At 30.3% G+C, this 16,192-nt stretch overlaps 3 protein-coding genes and 1 non-coding gene across 5 annotated transcripts; 3 read left to right on the forward strand and 1 right to left on the reverse strand.

Annotated features, from left to right (window-relative positions):
* Positions 1 to 503: 503 nt before the first annotated feature.
* LOC126680079 (protein IQ-domain 26-like) lies at positions 504 to 2,771 on the forward strand. Its single transcript, XM_050375128.2, has 3 exons — positions 504 to 1,190; positions 1,787 to 1,993; positions 2,087 to 2,771. The coding sequence occupies exons 1-3, from the start codon at positions 771 to 773 to the stop codon at positions 2,663 to 2,665; spliced, it is 1,206 nt and encodes a 401-aa protein (XP_050231085.1). The 5' UTR covers positions 504 to 770; the 3' UTR covers positions 2,666 to 2,771.
* A 6,294-nt stretch (positions 2,772 to 9,065) lies between these two features.
* On the forward strand, positions 9,066 to 9,139 carry TRNAI-AAU (transfer RNA isoleucine (anticodon AAU)). Its single transcript has one exon. It is a non-coding gene; the product is annotated as a tRNA-Ile (tRNA).
* Positions 9,140 to 11,014: 1,875 nt separating this feature from the next.
* Positions 11,015 to 13,393, forward strand: LOC126683328 (uncharacterized). 2 transcript variants are annotated; one of them, XM_050379188.2, is made up of 3 exons: positions 11,015 to 11,242; positions 11,383 to 12,788; positions 13,073 to 13,393. In XM_050379188.2, the coding sequence occupies exons 1-3, from the start codon at positions 11,176 to 11,178 to the stop codon at positions 13,175 to 13,177; spliced, it is 1,578 nt and encodes a 525-aa protein (XP_050235145.1). In that variant the 5' UTR covers positions 11,015 to 11,175; the 3' UTR covers positions 13,178 to 13,393. The 2 variants fall into 2 exon arrangements, with proteins under 2 accessions (XP_050235145.1, XP_050235146.1); XM_050379189.2 differs by having other exon boundaries at positions 13,076 to 13,393.
* A 60-nt stretch (positions 13,394 to 13,453) lies between these two features.
* Positions 13,454 to 14,628, reverse strand: LOC126683330 (protein OXIDATIVE STRESS 3-like). The gene is made up of 2 exons (XM_050379190.2): positions 14,218 to 14,628; positions 13,454 to 13,847 (listed from the first exon to the last, which is right to left on the reverse strand). The coding sequence occupies exons 1-2, from the start codon at positions 14,472 to 14,474 to the stop codon at positions 13,592 to 13,594; spliced, it is 513 nt and encodes a 170-aa protein (XP_050235147.1). The 5' UTR covers positions 14,475 to 14,628; the 3' UTR covers positions 13,454 to 13,591.
* Positions 14,629 to 16,192: the final 1,564 nt, after the last annotated feature.

Consider the following 16,192-nt stretch of genomic DNA (forward strand, 5'->3'; position numbering starts at 1 on the left):
GATTAATTAAATGTTAGATTCCATTTATCAAAAAAAAATGTTAGATTTAATAATAAAAATATATAGTAATTAAATATTCTACTATTGCAAACTCTAATCAACTTGTTTAAAAAATGTTATGACGGAATCGTTCTATAAAATAAACACTTCTATTAGATGGCACGAACATTTTTTGAAAATATTTTCGGACATTTGACATTTCATATACAAACTATCCTTTATTACATTCAAATTTTTAAAATAACAACTGTGTTATTATGTTTGTGTTAAATGTGTTCCATTTAGAAAAATTTCAAACATTTGACATTCAATTATGAAATCTCATTTTTTTTAAATGACACTATTTTACCGTGTTTATGTCCAAACATCGCGTTCCTGTATTCCGAAAAAATTTCATATTTTCGCGTTTGTGTTCAAATGTCCTGTATTTATTTACAAGTGTCTCGTATTTCGGTGTCCGTATTAGCAAGTTCCTCTATATATAAAAACCCTCCATGGGTTTTAGATTTCACTTTTGAAACCCACATTTCTAGTTTCCCTTTTTCTCACTAACTTTCTCTCTCTAAAGTTCAAACCACAGTAAATTTACCACAGTACCCACTCTCCTTTAATTCAGTGCTTCAACATTCTATTTTCCCTCTCTACATTTCCCCATTCAAAAGTCAATTCAAATCCTTAATATTTCACAGATTTAATGCATTCTCCTTCTATTTAACACTATTGGGTACTTAAATCTCCATTTATTTTTTCATTTCAAGGATCTTGAAGAAATGGGGAAGGCTACAAGGTGGTTAAAGGGCTTATTTGGTACCAAAAAAGGTGACATTAATGGTGATTCTTTAAGCTCAGCTTCAAATGACAAAAAAGAGAAAAAAAGATGGAGTTTTGCCAAATCAGCAAGAGATAATAATAATAATAATAATAATGATGATAATGGTAATGAAAATGTGATTCCAAAAGACTCTGCATGGCTCAGATCGTATTATTCTGAGACTGAAAGAGAGCAGAATAAGCATGCAATAGCGGTGGCTGCTGCCACTGCCGCCGCCGCTGATGCGGCGGTGGCTGCAGCTCAGGCGGCTGTTGCGGTGGTGAGACTGACTAGTAATGGTAGAGGGAGTTTGTTTGGTGGTGGTGGGAGGGAAAAGCTGGCTGCAATCAAGATTCAAACTGTGTTTAGAGGCTATTTGGTAAGTGGTTCTTGAAATATTTAAATTCTTTTAATTTTGTTTATATTATATAGTTTTCATGAGTTGGGTTTGATTTATTTAGTTCAAAAGTTTATTTTTTTTTTCATTTGAGTACTTTTAAATATTTTTGCAGTTTCTATCATATTAAGTTAGATTTGTATGTTTGTTTTTTGCTTACAGTGTTTCTGGAGATGTCAGTTTTGCAGTATTTTTTACATTGTAGTAGTAACAGTATAAATGTTTTTCTTGATTTTTACTTCTATGTCTGCTCTTGCCAAAAGTTGGAGTAATGAAACAGTACATTTTTTGCTTTTGAGATAAGTAAACATCTTAGCTTTTTTACTCTGTACTTTTGTTTACTTTTCTGTTATTGGACACAAATACTGCGAAACGCCAAGTTTCCGACAGGTTTCCGAAATGAAGAAGTTGATTAAATGAAGTTTCCGTGCTACTTAATTAGCTTTTCTATTGTTTCCTTCTATGAATTGTCCGAGTGAATTTTGAATGAACTCTTTAAATTTTTTTTGGATTGGAGTTGGATCATAGATTTACAGTTTCTATTTCTAATGAGTTTCAAATTGGTTGTATGATCTCAGGCTCGAAAAGCTCTTCGAGCTTTGAAACGACTCGTAAAAATACAGGCGCTTGTTCGCGGCTATCTGGTCAGGAAGAGGGCTGCAGCCACTCTTCACAGTATGCAAGCTCTTATGAGAGCTCAAACTGCTGTTCGTACAGAGCGTGCTCGTCGTTCTGTTAACAAAGAGAACCGATTTCACCCTCAAAATCGACCACGAAAATCCATTGTAAGAACCGATTTTGCATACTTTATTATCCGTTTTCTTCGATATGAAAAAATAATTTGTTTAGCTGATATGTTTTTACGATGTAATTTTCAGGAAGGATTTGATGATACGAGAGGCGAATTCCACAGCAAGAGGCTGTCTACATCTTATGATATGAATGCTTTCGACGAAAGCCCCAAAATAGTGGAAATCGATACTTGCAGGCCGCGATCAAGATCTCGTAGAATAACTTCTGCATTATCAGAATACAGTGAAGAATTCCCAATCTCGTCGCCTCTTCCGTGTCCCATTCCAGCTCAAATCACCATTCCCGACTGCAAAAATCGTCAAGATTTCGATTGGTACTTCGCTGGCGAAGAATACAACTTTCCTACCGCACATAGCACCCCGAGATTCGCAAAGTCTGTTCGGTCCAATGTGCCAGTTACACCAGCCAAGAGTGTTTGCGGAGATAGCTACTTTAGACCTTACTCAAACCACCCAAATTATATGTCAAATACAAAATCCTTCAAGGCTAAATTAAGGTGTCACAGTGCTCCGAAGCAACGGCCGGAGGCAGGGCCGCCGAGGAAGCGGCTGTCGCTTAATGAAATAATGGCAGCAAGAAACAGCATAAGTAGTGTTAAAATGCAGAGGTCATATTCCCAATTTGATGAAGATTTTGCTATTTGATATGTAGAATTTGAAGTAAACACAAATTTGCTAAGTTTTTGTGTATATTCTTTTGAATTGTTCATGTTTTTATGCCTTAGCAATGAAATGTGAACGTTTTTTGATACTAGTGTTGGTAAATTACAAATGCAAATGTAGATTAGAAATTTATAAACTTTATACTATGACTTAGTCAATTAGGGCAATTATATTAAAGTATTTTTTTTCCTGTAAGTTCTGACTTGTAACTTTCAAAATTTGAACTTCTAAAGCGTTGTTTAATCATATCTCTTGATTTTCTATTGTTATATTCCTCTCGTGGATATGATTCAAAATTATTGTGCTTTGAAATCAAATAGCAAACTTTAATAATTTATTTCAATTTTTTGCACATCTTTCTTTTTCTTTTAAATATTGGAGAATGAGAATTTTGGCGCCGGTGTGAGGAAGTGATTTCACGATCTTAATAGAATTATGCAATGCACGTATTATTTGAACTATAGCTCATGATGTTTAGAGTTTCTTGTCTTATGGTGAATACTATGAAATAAAAATTTCAATTGGAATTCTTTTATTATATAAATGAGATAAAAAGTTTTAATTTAAATAAAAGATAAGAAGAGTTTATTTTCATAGCTTTAGATAAAAACACCCACATTTTATCAATTTATGGTCGGTTAAAATCTTTGACCATCAAAATCATGCCAAATTAGTTTGCAAATCAATTTAAAATTGACATGTGCATTTTTTTTATCAAAAACAATAAACTTGAACTATTTTAATCTTGGAAAAAGGGTTATTTATGTCCTCAAAGTTTGTATATAGGATCAAGTGAGCTCCTAACGTCTTTAAAAATGAACAAGCAGGCCCCAGTTTTGACTCATAAATGAAACGTTGGGGGTCTGGTTTTCAAAATCGCAAGCCTGATGTACATTTTTTAAGACGTTAAGGGCATACTTGCAACTTTTCGGACTTTGAGGGCTTATTTGACATTCGAGTCAAATATTAAGGGCATAAATGACTATTTTCCTTTTAATCTTTTGTACCAATTAGGAGGAGCGAAATGAACCTTTTGTAAAAAGGTAAAACAAGCAGTAGCATTTTCTTTGATGATGAGGAGGAAAATCAAAGAAATCTAAGATCATAATGACTTGCAAGATATTTAGTTAGTATTGAGAAGTAAACGGTAGCAATGTACAATGATGACAAAGTATGAACATATACATGTTTTTTTGGTTCTACTTGTTGTATGAATTATTACTCTAAGCAAAACATGCATAGTACCCATTCCATCATACCAATATATTGTGCACACATGAAGTTTGTGCAATATTGGGTCACGGACCAAATCAAATCATATAAAATATTTTGAATATAACATGGTTTGATTTTAGTTTTTAGTGTACAAAAATAAAATTTAACCAAACCAAACTAAACCGAATCTAAATTTTGATCTAACCCGTGCTTGATCTCCCGGTAGTCCAGGTTTAACCTCCCTCTAATCTTGAATTATCACATACGATTTTATCTAAATATATATATTAAACAAGCTGAAGCATAACCATTTCTGAACTAGACAAAGTAAACTAGAAAATGCTAAATAGATTCGGAACCGCCAGATTGTGAACGGTAGCGGTTGCTAAACAAAGTAAATTATAAAAGGCTAAACAAATAATAATTTATACTCCCGAATATATGTGATAGTTATTTTAATATTTAAAAATATTTTTTTAACACTCTTCATCCTAATGAGCTGTAAGAGTATGTTCAAATTCATATATGCGCATGTCTTTTTAAAATCTGTCAAAAATATAGTGTGTTAGACTCTTAAATCTTTATCAACAGACAAAATAACGGTTAAAATTTAGGGGCATAAATATTTATTTGGCAACAAATTAGCTATCAATCTTGACATTATGTATAGTTAAAAAAAAAAAAAGAGGAAATGCAAACATAATTTGTGTAACTTTTTTTTGCTGAATTTTTTTATGAAAGAAACTATGCTTATGTTTGTAAATTGTAATTATGATGGATGTGTTGGGTAATATATCCCATGTTCTATACTTTATCAGCACATAGTTTTTGATTAATTTATATTTTATAATGAAGGGTATATGCCAAAGATCAAACTAAATTATTGTTATATTTATTATTTATTTTTATTTTTATCATGATTATAATTCATATGGCATGTGCCCTACATCATCCATGTACCTAATTTCGTGCTGCGTGAGGATAAGGTACCCTTCAGGCATCTACACTTTGAGACAATTCTTTATGATCCCAATATTGCCCTCTTCTTGTACTTCTTATCACAAATCAGTCCCAATATATCGGCATTAGATGGAATGTTATTAGTTATGGTACTTTCATTTCCAAGCTTTGAGGCTTTTAAAAAAGGACAATTTCATGTTTACACCCTTATATTTTTTTAAAAAAATTATCTGATTTTTTTCAAACTTTTATCTTTATCTAGTCCTTATTTTAAATTTACTTTAGATTTTTAGATTTTTTTGACAGATAAGGAGCGTGTATTACACTTACTATCAGTAAAACCGAGTTTTTAAATATCCACTTAACTCGACAGATTAGCGAAATAGATCACATCAACAAAATAAATAAAATTTTATAAATATGAAGCCTGTTAAATATAAAAACTTCAAAAAAGAATCAAATAAATAAAAAATTAAAAGTATAAATGCATTTTTTATTATTTTTGACATGGAAATTATTGCAACCCATTTTAGTGTAATATTCTTTACGTCCCATTTTTTGGTCTCCTGTCAAATTCATTACTAAAAAATGTTGCGACCAACGAGCACTCAAAGCCTCAAATGGTAATAAGTGTTGGTCAACATTCTGCCAAGATCGTGAGTTCAATTCTTTCCGTAAATAAAATATAATAATGCAAGCACATTAAATGATATTAATTAATTAAAAAATTTATTAGCATCATAAAATTCAAATTGAGTATCTGCCCTTTAATTCAGCCATATCTAAGAAGCATCTTCTGAGAAGCAGAGTTCAAACAGAAAGAGACGTTGCAAAATATGCAATTTAAGAAAATGATTCCTAAATTTGATTAACTATTCTGTCTCTTCTGATTCAAACAATTTATTTATACATTTGTTTTTCAGTAATCTCTTTCTACGAGACTATGCAGATTTAATTTGGTTGGTCCATTGTGATTTGCTTATGTCATCCTACATGCTTACAATATTAACAAAACTATATATTATTAATTAATAATGTATGCTATTGTTAACCCTAGATAGTTTGAAAATTGCTATTGGTAGGGGGTGAGCAAACACTAGGTTAAACCACATTAATTGGTTGAACCGGTCTATTTTGATTAGTTTTAATTTAAACTTTTGACTACTTTAGTTTACTTATTTTAAAGAAAGAGTTGGGTTACGGATGAGATTTTTAAAAGTTCCATCAACCAGATGAGAGAATATTTTATTTGATCTTTTATATTTTACCGCGTTAACCGACTAATTTAATCCATTCAGTTTTGTATTTTTAATAATTTAGTTAAATCAGTTTTAGATAAAATTGATAAGTTGATCAAGTTAAAGAGATAAAATAAGTTGATTAATTTATTTTTAATTATCGTTCGATATTCAATGGAATCGAACCGAACCAATCTGCTCTTAAACTATGGGTTTTAAGTGAAATTGGAACAAAATTTGAAAGTGGATTAGCTTGTGCATTAATTATAATACGAATTCTAACACCTTGTGAGGGTGTCGTTTTAGGTGCATTTGGATGTAGAAACTATGGTTTATTTTGTAATAATACTTACTTAAGGCTTCTCATGTGCAAAGTACTAATTAGTTATTCTGTAGTAATTTTTTTTTTCATTTGAAAAATAAAATACAATTAATGTTTGAATAAAATTTAATCTCACAACGTTAAAAAAAAGCCGTCCAACAAACATATCATTTAAGGTATAGTTTATTGGTATTAGTATTATTGTTACTTGCAATCATGTAATTTTCTCTTGTATAACTTATCCAATGTTTCATTTTAGAATTATTATTGAGTTTAACTGCAGTATATCATTTTCACGAAAATAATATTTCTTTTTAAGTTAAGGAACACGTCAATTCTATAATCTGAGACATAGTGCAACAACTAAAAAAAGTTTTCAAATTAAAGTCAAAACCAAAACAAATAAATTTATAAATCAACAATATATAATTTCATCTAAATAATCTACATATATTTTATTTTATATTATATTATATTTATATCTATTTTAATATTACACAAATGGATACAAGTGTAAATGAACAAAATGATTCTAAATTACCTTATAATAATCAAAAGAATTAAATTGTTTTTTGTCAGTTAAAATATAAATAATACTATTAAAATTGTCCAAAATAGTCCTAAAGAAAATAAGTATTATGATCACTTGGAGCTTGTGGAACCATCTCAACAGCATCATTTGGAATAATGTACGTCGTCTGCTGCATGTATTGTTACGAAGCATCCTACCTACTTCCTTACTCAGTGACAGATAGGGCTGTAAAAAAACCGAAATGCTCGCAGCGGTTTGGTGTTCAGTTCAATAAAAGTTCGATTTGCGTTTATATGTATCACAAACGAACCGGACTCAAGTTTAATTTTACTGCTAATTTATTTAAGCGAGAGCCGAGTTTGAATATACTGATATTCGAGCTGAGATATAATCTCTATTAGATGTTCGATGACTTGTATAGAACATGGATAAAAAAAAATCAACGAACTAGCTCGTGTATGAGCTTGATTAAACGCTCGCGAGCTATTTTATATTAATATTAAATATTAAATATTAAATTTAGTATAAATGTTTATAATTTATTTTCAATATAATCATAAAATTATACGATTTTTAGATAGCTCATGGACGTCATGTAATATTAATTATGTCATTTTGATATTTATTTTTATAAATATTTTAGATAATTAATATGTGTTTGAAATATTAATTATTACATATCATTTTTTAAAGTTTATTCAGCCAGTGTTCATTTGTTTAAATTCTATCCGTATTTATTCATTTTTGGATGCTAAATGAGTTACAATCATTCATTTAAGTGCTTAGCAACCGGAGTTTGAGCTATTACTAAGATTAATAATAAAACAATTTTACCACCCACTACTCGTATTGTATAGACCTGTTTATGGATCGAGCTTGGACCGGGCCGGGCCGGACATGTCAGACTTTTAATTTTTTTATACAAGTCCAAATCCGGCCCCAACCTGGCTCGGGCTTTGTATTCCTACCAAATCCGGCCCTAAAACTATATTTTTTCGGCAAAATATATAAAATTGAAAAATTGACTCCGCCAATAAAATAACGGGTTTTTTCGAGTTCGGACTTGAAATAGAAAATTATTGTCCAAATCCAGCCTTAAGGATCGGATTTGAGCGGACCTGAGCGGATACACAAGTTCATAAAAATGTCTAGTATTATATTAGCACCTTTCCAAGTCAAAATGATATTTTATGTTGCATTAGTAGTCCTTGGGATGTTTTGTATCCATTATACCCAAACGAATGATGTCCGAAGCAACTTTAACTACAATTTTTCGTATTTCACCATATATTCCTAAGGAAAATTAATATATTGATTGACCAAAAAAATATTAAATATATTTCAGCCTACATTATTATTACTTGTACATAATGCACCACAATAATCATTTTAGTACACGAATGTATCTAGCCAATTCAATGTTTTAGTAAAAGAAAATTACTTTCTCTCTCAACAAAATTTACTCTCCCTTCTCTCTAAACAAAGTTCATCTTCTTCATCTTGTTCTTGGTGAGGGTGGGAGAAGATGATTTTTCCGGTCACCGGAAAATCATCTTCTCTCCGCCCATGGTTTTATTTAGTATAGATCTACTCTTTGTTGATTGAATAAGACTTTTTTTAAGATGTTTTTTATGGTTTGAAATTTTATCTTATGAAATAAATTGTTATGATTTGTTTTCTTACCTCTTTGATCCGATGTCGTAGATCGTTCAAGACTATTTAGTGTTTGTTCGAACTTTAGATCCAAGTTCTTGTAAATCTAAACATTGGGGAGGTTTTTAAATCTATCTCTTTAGAATATTCTTGAAGATGAATCAAAAATGCTAAGCTTCGTCGGATATAGCGGATTTCTTGTCAAATCGGAAAAAGGATGATCTAAGTACCCCGTCCAACGGGAACATAGTTCTTTGTTGTGTTAAATTTATCGGGATTCATGTCATAGATTTATCTTTATTTTCGATTATTTTTTGCTTATCTTGGATTGTTGTTTAGTAGTTGGTTGTGCAAATTTGAAAGATCATATTGAGATCCTTGTGATATGACTTTCATTGTTTGTATTTACATCTTCATTAATATATTCTAACTTTGAAAAAAAAAAAAAAATGCACCACAATTGGCCCATTAGCTCAGTTGGTTAGAGCGTCGTGCTAATAACGCGAAGGTCGCAGGTTCGAAACCTGCATGGGCCATTTTTAATTATAAAAATAAAATAAAATAGGATTGAAGAAAGATTAAAGATAGTCTTTAAATAAAATTACTCCATTTTTTTATTTTTTATTTTCGATTTTCTTTTTATCTTTTGTGGGTTAAAAATAGCATTTTTTATCCCTTTCTATTATTCAAAATGTTAAAATCTACCACTCCATCCATTTTTAAATAAAAAACATTTTAATATATTTAAAAAATTCATGATATGTAATGTTATTAGTTTAAAATTTATTTTTTTATCTAAAATAACTTTATTATTCTTACACTTGTTACTGTCAAGAAACACTCAAGTAAAAGAACATTTATTTATTTACGCGGTAAAAGAAAGGGAATAAATCTGTGTTTGACAGTATTAGAAGATGTGTTTATCTTATCGTCTACATTATAAAAAAATGATTGAGATAAGTTTTTTCTTTTGTGCAAATGACACGTGAATTAAGTTGAACAGTTTATAAAATTCTATATGTAGTAATTTTTAATATATATATCTTACTTCAAAACATCATACATTTAAAAACAAAGGGATTGTATTATTAAAAGTTTTTATTTTTCTGTTTGCTTTTAGTTTCTTCTATTCGTTTACTTTTCTTTTTTTCTTTCTTTTTGCTAACAGTAAAAGATACCAAATTTTAGAAAAATATCAAAATAAAGAAAGTTATGACAGCAAAATAAAGTTTGTAAAGTAAACCGTGAGTAGATTTAACTTATAAAATATAATTTAATTAAGTTTTGTTTTAATAGTCAAGATTATATATTATTTTGATACATGAAAATTTTGAATAAATATGTTTAAATAATAGAATTGGGATTTTCTCAAATTCATTTTGAATTTGAGGAGGTCATGTTCACGATCTATACCGTTCATTATTTTTCATCATAGTTTGTATTTAAAGACTGACCAAGTGACTATTGTTTTTAGGCCTAATCACTCAAAAACCCCTCACCTTTAAACTTTTTTTCAATTCCACCTCGACGTTGAAAATTTGTCAATTTTATCCACTTTTAAATTTTCCGTTTTCAATTGTACCCCAATATTTTATTTTTTGTTAATTTTTTTACTTAAATGATGAAATCATTCAATTAATTAAGTCTAAACATGAAATTAAATTCTTTTTATTCAAAAAAGTACAAATAAGTCCTTTATTTTTAAAAACTAACTAAAAACCATAATCAAATTAACACTAATTTAAATTCTTAATTAATTTAACTAAATTTAAATAAATTTTAAAAATATACAATCAATATATGCGAGACATGGAGAATGTTTTAAACAAATTTCCAAACGCAAAAGACGTTAATTTAATTTTTCAGGGTACAATTGAAACACAAAAATGCAAAATAGGGTAAAATTGACAAATTTTCAACGTCAGGGTATGATTGAAAAGGGGCTAAAAGGTCGGGGTTTTTTAAGACATTAGGCCTTGTTTTTAAATTTTTAAGTTTTAGCCACCCCACTTAATTTTTGACTTAAGTAGCAATTTGCTCCTTCAACTTGTAAGCAATGGGCAATTAATACATAAATTAACTTTATTGGTAAATTAGTACACGAACTTGGTAATTATGGACAATTAGCCCGTTTCGGCAAATTAACTCAAGTTTAGGGGGAAAATTGTCAATTTAAGATACAATTAACTTACAAATTAAAGGGGCAAATTACCAAAATGGGGCAAATTGTCCATATCACCAAATTTGTGTACTGAATTGCCCACAAAATTAATTTATATGTTAATTGTCTATTACTTACAAGTTTAGGAGGCACATTGCCACTTAAGTCGTTAACTTGTTTCTCCATTAATGATAAGCCAGGCCCATCACAAAATATAGACCCAAATGTTAACTTGGTAATAACATTTTCCAACGGTCACATAGCTAGAAATTCAAATTCGAAACAAGCTAGGTTCTCAACAACGGTCATTATTTTTCTTCACTCATTTTCAACTCTCTTAGTTAACTATCTCAAAACTAAATCGCTCCAAAACAACTACTGAATCAAACTAAACAAACAAGTTCCAAGAACATGGATGTTCCCGACAAAATCAGTTCATCTTCATCACTTTCAAACGAACCCACTTCAAGTTCAAAAGGTAACGTAATTTTTCCTTTTCTTTATTTTTCATGAACAAAAAATAAAAGATTTAAACAATGTGTAGCTGAAATATTGTGTTTTTCGTTCAATTTTGTTTGTTTTTCGTGTAACGAAAGCCGATTTTATTTGATCTGGTAGGTGCCATTTCAAAGCATTTTATGTCACCGAATATCTCTGCAATTTCAAAAGCTATTCCAACAAGAAAGAAAATTCTAGGAGAAAGAAACCAATCTTTGGATACCCTTCTGCCAAAACCTTCAAATCTTCAATTAAAACTCACAGAAAAAGCTTCAAATCTTGATTTAAGAACCAATTTTAGTACTGATGATGTTGGATACAATCAAGAAAATTATGTTCTTGATGATTATCACTCTCCTAGGCCTCAATTTCTCCGATATAAGCCGATCAGGCGCAGAGAAATGTTTCTTGAAACCGAAAATGAGGTTAAAGAAACTAAAATGGAGGAGATGGTTGATGACAGTGATGATGAAGAATTTGACGGGGTAGATGAGAAAATAGGGTGTTGGGGTTTGAGAGGAGTGTTGAAAGTTGTGTTCTTGATGAGTGTTTTGGTCTTTTCGAGTTTGTACATTTCTTGTATGAACACTCCAACACCATCTCCTGCTGTAGTTAGTTTTAAGAACGGATGTCGCGTGATAGAAGATCATGTTTACGGATTGGTGAAGAGTCTTGAGAGTGGAAATTTGTTCTTGGTGGGAACAGAAGGATCAGAGTTGGGGTTTTCTGTTGTTGATGTTAATGTACATGAATTGGATTATGATAAGGATGAGCTTGATGTAGAGGTACTAAGTGGGAAGATCGAAGATTTCGGCTTGTTTAGTGAAGGGGGAGAAGATGAAATAGTTGATGAATCATTAGATATGGTTATAGAGGTTGAGTCTGCAGAAGTTGGAGATGGTAGTAGTGATCTTGAAATTGCGGTAGTGGACGGGTTTCTTGAAGCTGAAGTATCAGAAACTCCGTTAGAGATTGTATCGAGTGTTGTAGATGACATTGAGAAGAACAAAGAGGTTGCTCATGTGCCAACCAAATCAGAATTCTTTGAAGCAGAAGCTAAAAGGATTACTGAAGACATGGAGAACTGGATAATTATTGTTTGTTCAGTTATTCTATTTCTTACATTAGGTGTTCATTTTGTGAAGATCATAAAGGAGATGAAGGCATCTAAGGCAGCGAAAAAGCGCAGTAAATTGCTTGCCTATGAAGTAGATGAGCACATTGAGCAATCTGTTTCTTTAACCAACTCCATGTCATTGCTTGCTGATGAAGTAGATGAGCATATCGAGCAACCGGTTTCCTTGTCCCACTCCATGTCTCTGATAGATGATGAATACTCCGATCAAACAGATGAAAGCCGAGCCCCAACTGCTGAGTTGCTTGGTGATATTGTGGTGGGAGAGATGAGTAGCTCTCGTAATAGTTGTGGCATGAGAGGCAGAGTGATTGAAAATGAAATGAGCAGTAATTCTGTTTCATCCATGAGTTCTCATTCACATTTTGCTGAGAGAAGTCTAAAGAAAGAGGTAAATTACAATTACAAACTTGTTCTATACTAATTGTCTAGAAAATATGTGTGATTTAATACAAAAGACTTTCAATTGTCAAATTGCAAGTAGTATTTACTATTATTCGTTATGTGTAGTACGGATTTTGTTTACGTTTCAGCATTTTGCTTTCGGAACATGAATGTTTTCGAAACTCTATTTTTATAATCTACAGTTATAAAAAAAATATTGTTTCATTGTTTCTCATTTTTGTGTTTTTCTGTTTCAACGTTTTCATTTTCGTGATTGCTTTTGTCTTGAAGCAGGAGGAGGGAGGGGATGAAGAAGAAGTTGAGAAGAAGGTTCTGACAACAACAACTCCGTTGAGACGATCAAGCAGAATCCGAAATCGCGTAATGTCTCCATGATTTTATATTCTGTTGCTGCTAAATATGAAACAGCTTTCTCTGTTGTTTCATTGCAAACCTTATCCAGCTTTAGTTTTATAACTGTAGAACTTAATTAGTTAGCTCTAGAACTTAATTAGTTAACTTTTTGGTGGAATTCATTTTGTAAATGAATCTGTGTTTGATTTACCTTAAAATTCACTTAGTATAACTCTACAGAATTGAGTTTGCTTTTAATTCTTGATCTTGACAACAAGACTATTTGATTTCTTTCTTTGAATGATAAACCACAAATCATTAAAACATTCTAAAATTGTAGTCAAGTTTCATAAGATTGTAAAAAAATAACTCATTCTCAAATCTCAATTACATTTTCATATACAATCAAAAAATTGCAGCAACTTGATCAAAACTTTCATGCACACATTAAAGAACTTAAACCTTTTTTTGTATTTGAGGAGATAGAGGAGGCCTTGTACTGTTAAAAACATTGCTTCTTCCACAAGGAAAAGATAAACATGAACCTCTTCTTCCTCTTGAGACCTTCTTTGAAATTATAGCCTTTGGAAGTGTGTATGATTTATAGTTTCTATATGGAATTTGCTTCTTTGCTAGATCTTCAATGCCTTCTACACTTGATAGAGATGTAAAAGACTGAGATTTTCCTTGATAAAAACTTGATAATCCTCTCCTGTATTTATAAACATAGCAAGTTTGTTAGCTATATGTTATGTAGCACGAAACGAAAAAACGCTGAAATGGGAAACGCGGAAATGGTGAACATGGTGCAAGAATAGATTATAAATTATGTAGTATGAAAACGCAAACCCCGAAATGTAAAAGAAGAACCGAAACGATAAAAATAGATTGTAAACATAGAACATTGAGTTTAGAAGTGTTTTCATAGATTAAAACGAAAACAAAACGATGAAACATAGAGTTTGCGTGCATTATACGTTATACATATAGAGTTTTGAAGTTTCAGAAGCGCTTTAGAAACATAAAAATTTAGTAGGAACTCGATAAATTTTCGTGCAACATATATATACATGTGTTCTTACTTGATTGGTAGATGGGCCATGAGCTCTGATAATTGAAACAAAGGGCCATTAGAATTCAAAGATGAAGATGAAGAAGATGCATCATCTGCTAAATCTGATGAAGAACAAGATGTTCCATTAGTACAACTACTCGAATTGCCAAATGAAGAAGATGAATTATTATACATATAATCATCATCTTCATCAGCTTGTGTGATCAGCCATTGATCTTCATGATGAGCATGCTTATTATTATCTTTGTCACCTCCCATTTCCATTGATGATAAGAACTTTTTTTGTAAGAAGAAGAAAAAGAGAAATAAAGTGCATAAAGATCCAAGAAAAAGGTAAGTAAAGCACTTTATTATGTGTACTATAACACAAAAATTGTAGCTGGAGACATTCTTGAATCCTTCTTGAAGGGTGGCTATTTATATATATGGATATTAATAAACTAAATATGATGATAATTATTAAATAGTACATTATTACATGGATTATGTTGTTTATAAGGAAAAATGAATCGGTCACGGCAGGATACATACAATTTCCATGATTTCAGTAGCTTCACATGTGACGTGGTGGATAAGTAATAGTTTATCCAAAATAATCAAGAAATGTGAAGATAACTAATGATTATTACATTATCAATTAAAACAGGTGAAAATGTAGCGAGAAGTAATAACTTATTTTTCCTTGAGTGTGTCGGTTTCGAACTCTAAATATGGAACATTTATAAAAAAACAAAAAAAATTATATCATTTTACGAAATTTTACTCAGCTTAATTTGAATTATTTGAAACAATAGCTACAAATACCGAGCGATATCTATAAAGAAAGACAATACATAATTGGATTTCAATATTTGTTTATTTTTTAAAATTGAATCCATATATTTTTATTTGTCAACATTTAGTCCCTATAATTATAAACTTTGAGTTCCTATATCACGAAAATAAAGATTGTACTTCATACATCGTTGGCAATTGCGATACATATTTTTTTTTTTAATTTTAACTTTATTCAAATTTAATCCCTAGATTTTTAATTTTGATGACTTTAAGTCCTTAAATCATATTCTTTTAGTCTGAATTGACAAAGATAATATTTTTATGACGAAAAGACCTATTATCTACAAAATTCAAATTATAAAAATTCAAAATTGGTAAATATTAATTATAAAAATCCAAAAATGTGCATATATATTTTTTTGAAAAAAAGTTGCATGGAGAATCCATGAACTTTTGATTAGAAAAGGTGAAAGAGAAATGTCATATTCGCAAAGTCATGTTGACATGTTTATATAATTAGCCTTATCTTTAGATTCGACATTATCTTCTTTTCTTATGGTTTAAATTGGATGACCTTGTCCCCCTCTTAGGTTAGGATAAGCTTTATGGACTCCAATTCTTATTGAGTCACCATCTTTAATACTCAAACCTCTTCTACTTAATTATAATTTATGTCATTTTTGACTAATTTTCTTCCATTATCAAGTTCTTAATCCATAAGACTTATAAGTTTTGTTGCCAAATTAGGGTCATTTGTTTTAAAAAGTTTGATTCTTCTAGATTAACTCTATATATGAAGATTCAACTCACCATAGAAATAACATGTTTATCTCAAGATGCAATGGTTTAAAAGATTCAAATGCCTTGCCACTTTTATAATTTTATTTAATTATGATCTAATTTTGATAAATATATTTAATAATACTTAATTAATAATTTAATTGAAATTGACTTTATTCAAATGTCGACCATTGAATAATTGTTTTTTTCCCTTTTTATAATCGTTTTTTTTAATTCATTGAATGAATTCATGAACAATTATTCCGCAGCAGTCCCGTGAGTAGAACTATTTTAGTTAAAAAAAGTAACTTCGATTCTTAAACCTCACTTGTCCAAAATTGTATACTTATTGTCCTTGAAATAATTAATATATTTATTTTGTTTACTTATTAACTTTTCAAAATATTAAAAATAGTAATATTCTC

Source organism: Mercurialis annua, linkage group LG5 (genome assembly GCF_937616625.2).
Source record: "Mercurialis annua linkage group LG5, ddMerAnnu1.2, whole genome shotgun sequence".
Taxonomy (NCBI): domain Eukaryota; kingdom Viridiplantae; phylum Streptophyta; class Magnoliopsida; order Malpighiales; family Euphorbiaceae; genus Mercurialis; species Mercurialis annua.

Coding starts and splice junctions, on each gene's coding strand:
- LOC126680079 (XM_050375128.2), top strand. CDS start 771: ATGGGGAAGGCTACAAGGTGGTTAAAGGGCTTATTTGGTACCAAAAAA. Junction 1,191..1,786: donor CTGTGTTTAGAGGCTATTTG/GTAAGTGGTTCT, acceptor GTATGATCTCAG/GCTCGAAAAGCTCTTCGAGC. Junction 1,994..2,086: donor ATCGACCACGAAAATCCATT/GTAAGAACCGAT, acceptor TGTAATTTTCAG/GAAGGATTTGATGATACGAG.
- LOC126683328 (XM_050379188.2), top strand. CDS start 11,176: ATGGATGTTCCCGACAAAATCAGTTCATCTTCATCACTTTCAAACGAA. Junction 11,243..11,382: donor ACCCACTTCAAGTTCAAAAG/GTAACGTAATTT, acceptor TTGATCTGGTAG/GTGCCATTTCAAAGCATTTT. Junction 12,789..13,072: donor AGAGAAGTCTAAAGAAAGAG/GTAAATTACAAT, acceptor TTTGTCTTGAAG/CAGGAGGAGGGAGGGGATGA.
- LOC126683330 (XM_050379190.2), bottom strand. CDS start 14,474: ATGGAAATGGGAGGTGACAAAGATAATAATAAGCATGCTCATCATGAA. Junction 13,848..14,217: donor ATGGCCCATCTACCAATCAA/GTAAGAACACAT, acceptor TTATAAATACAG/GAGAGGATTATCAAGTTTTT.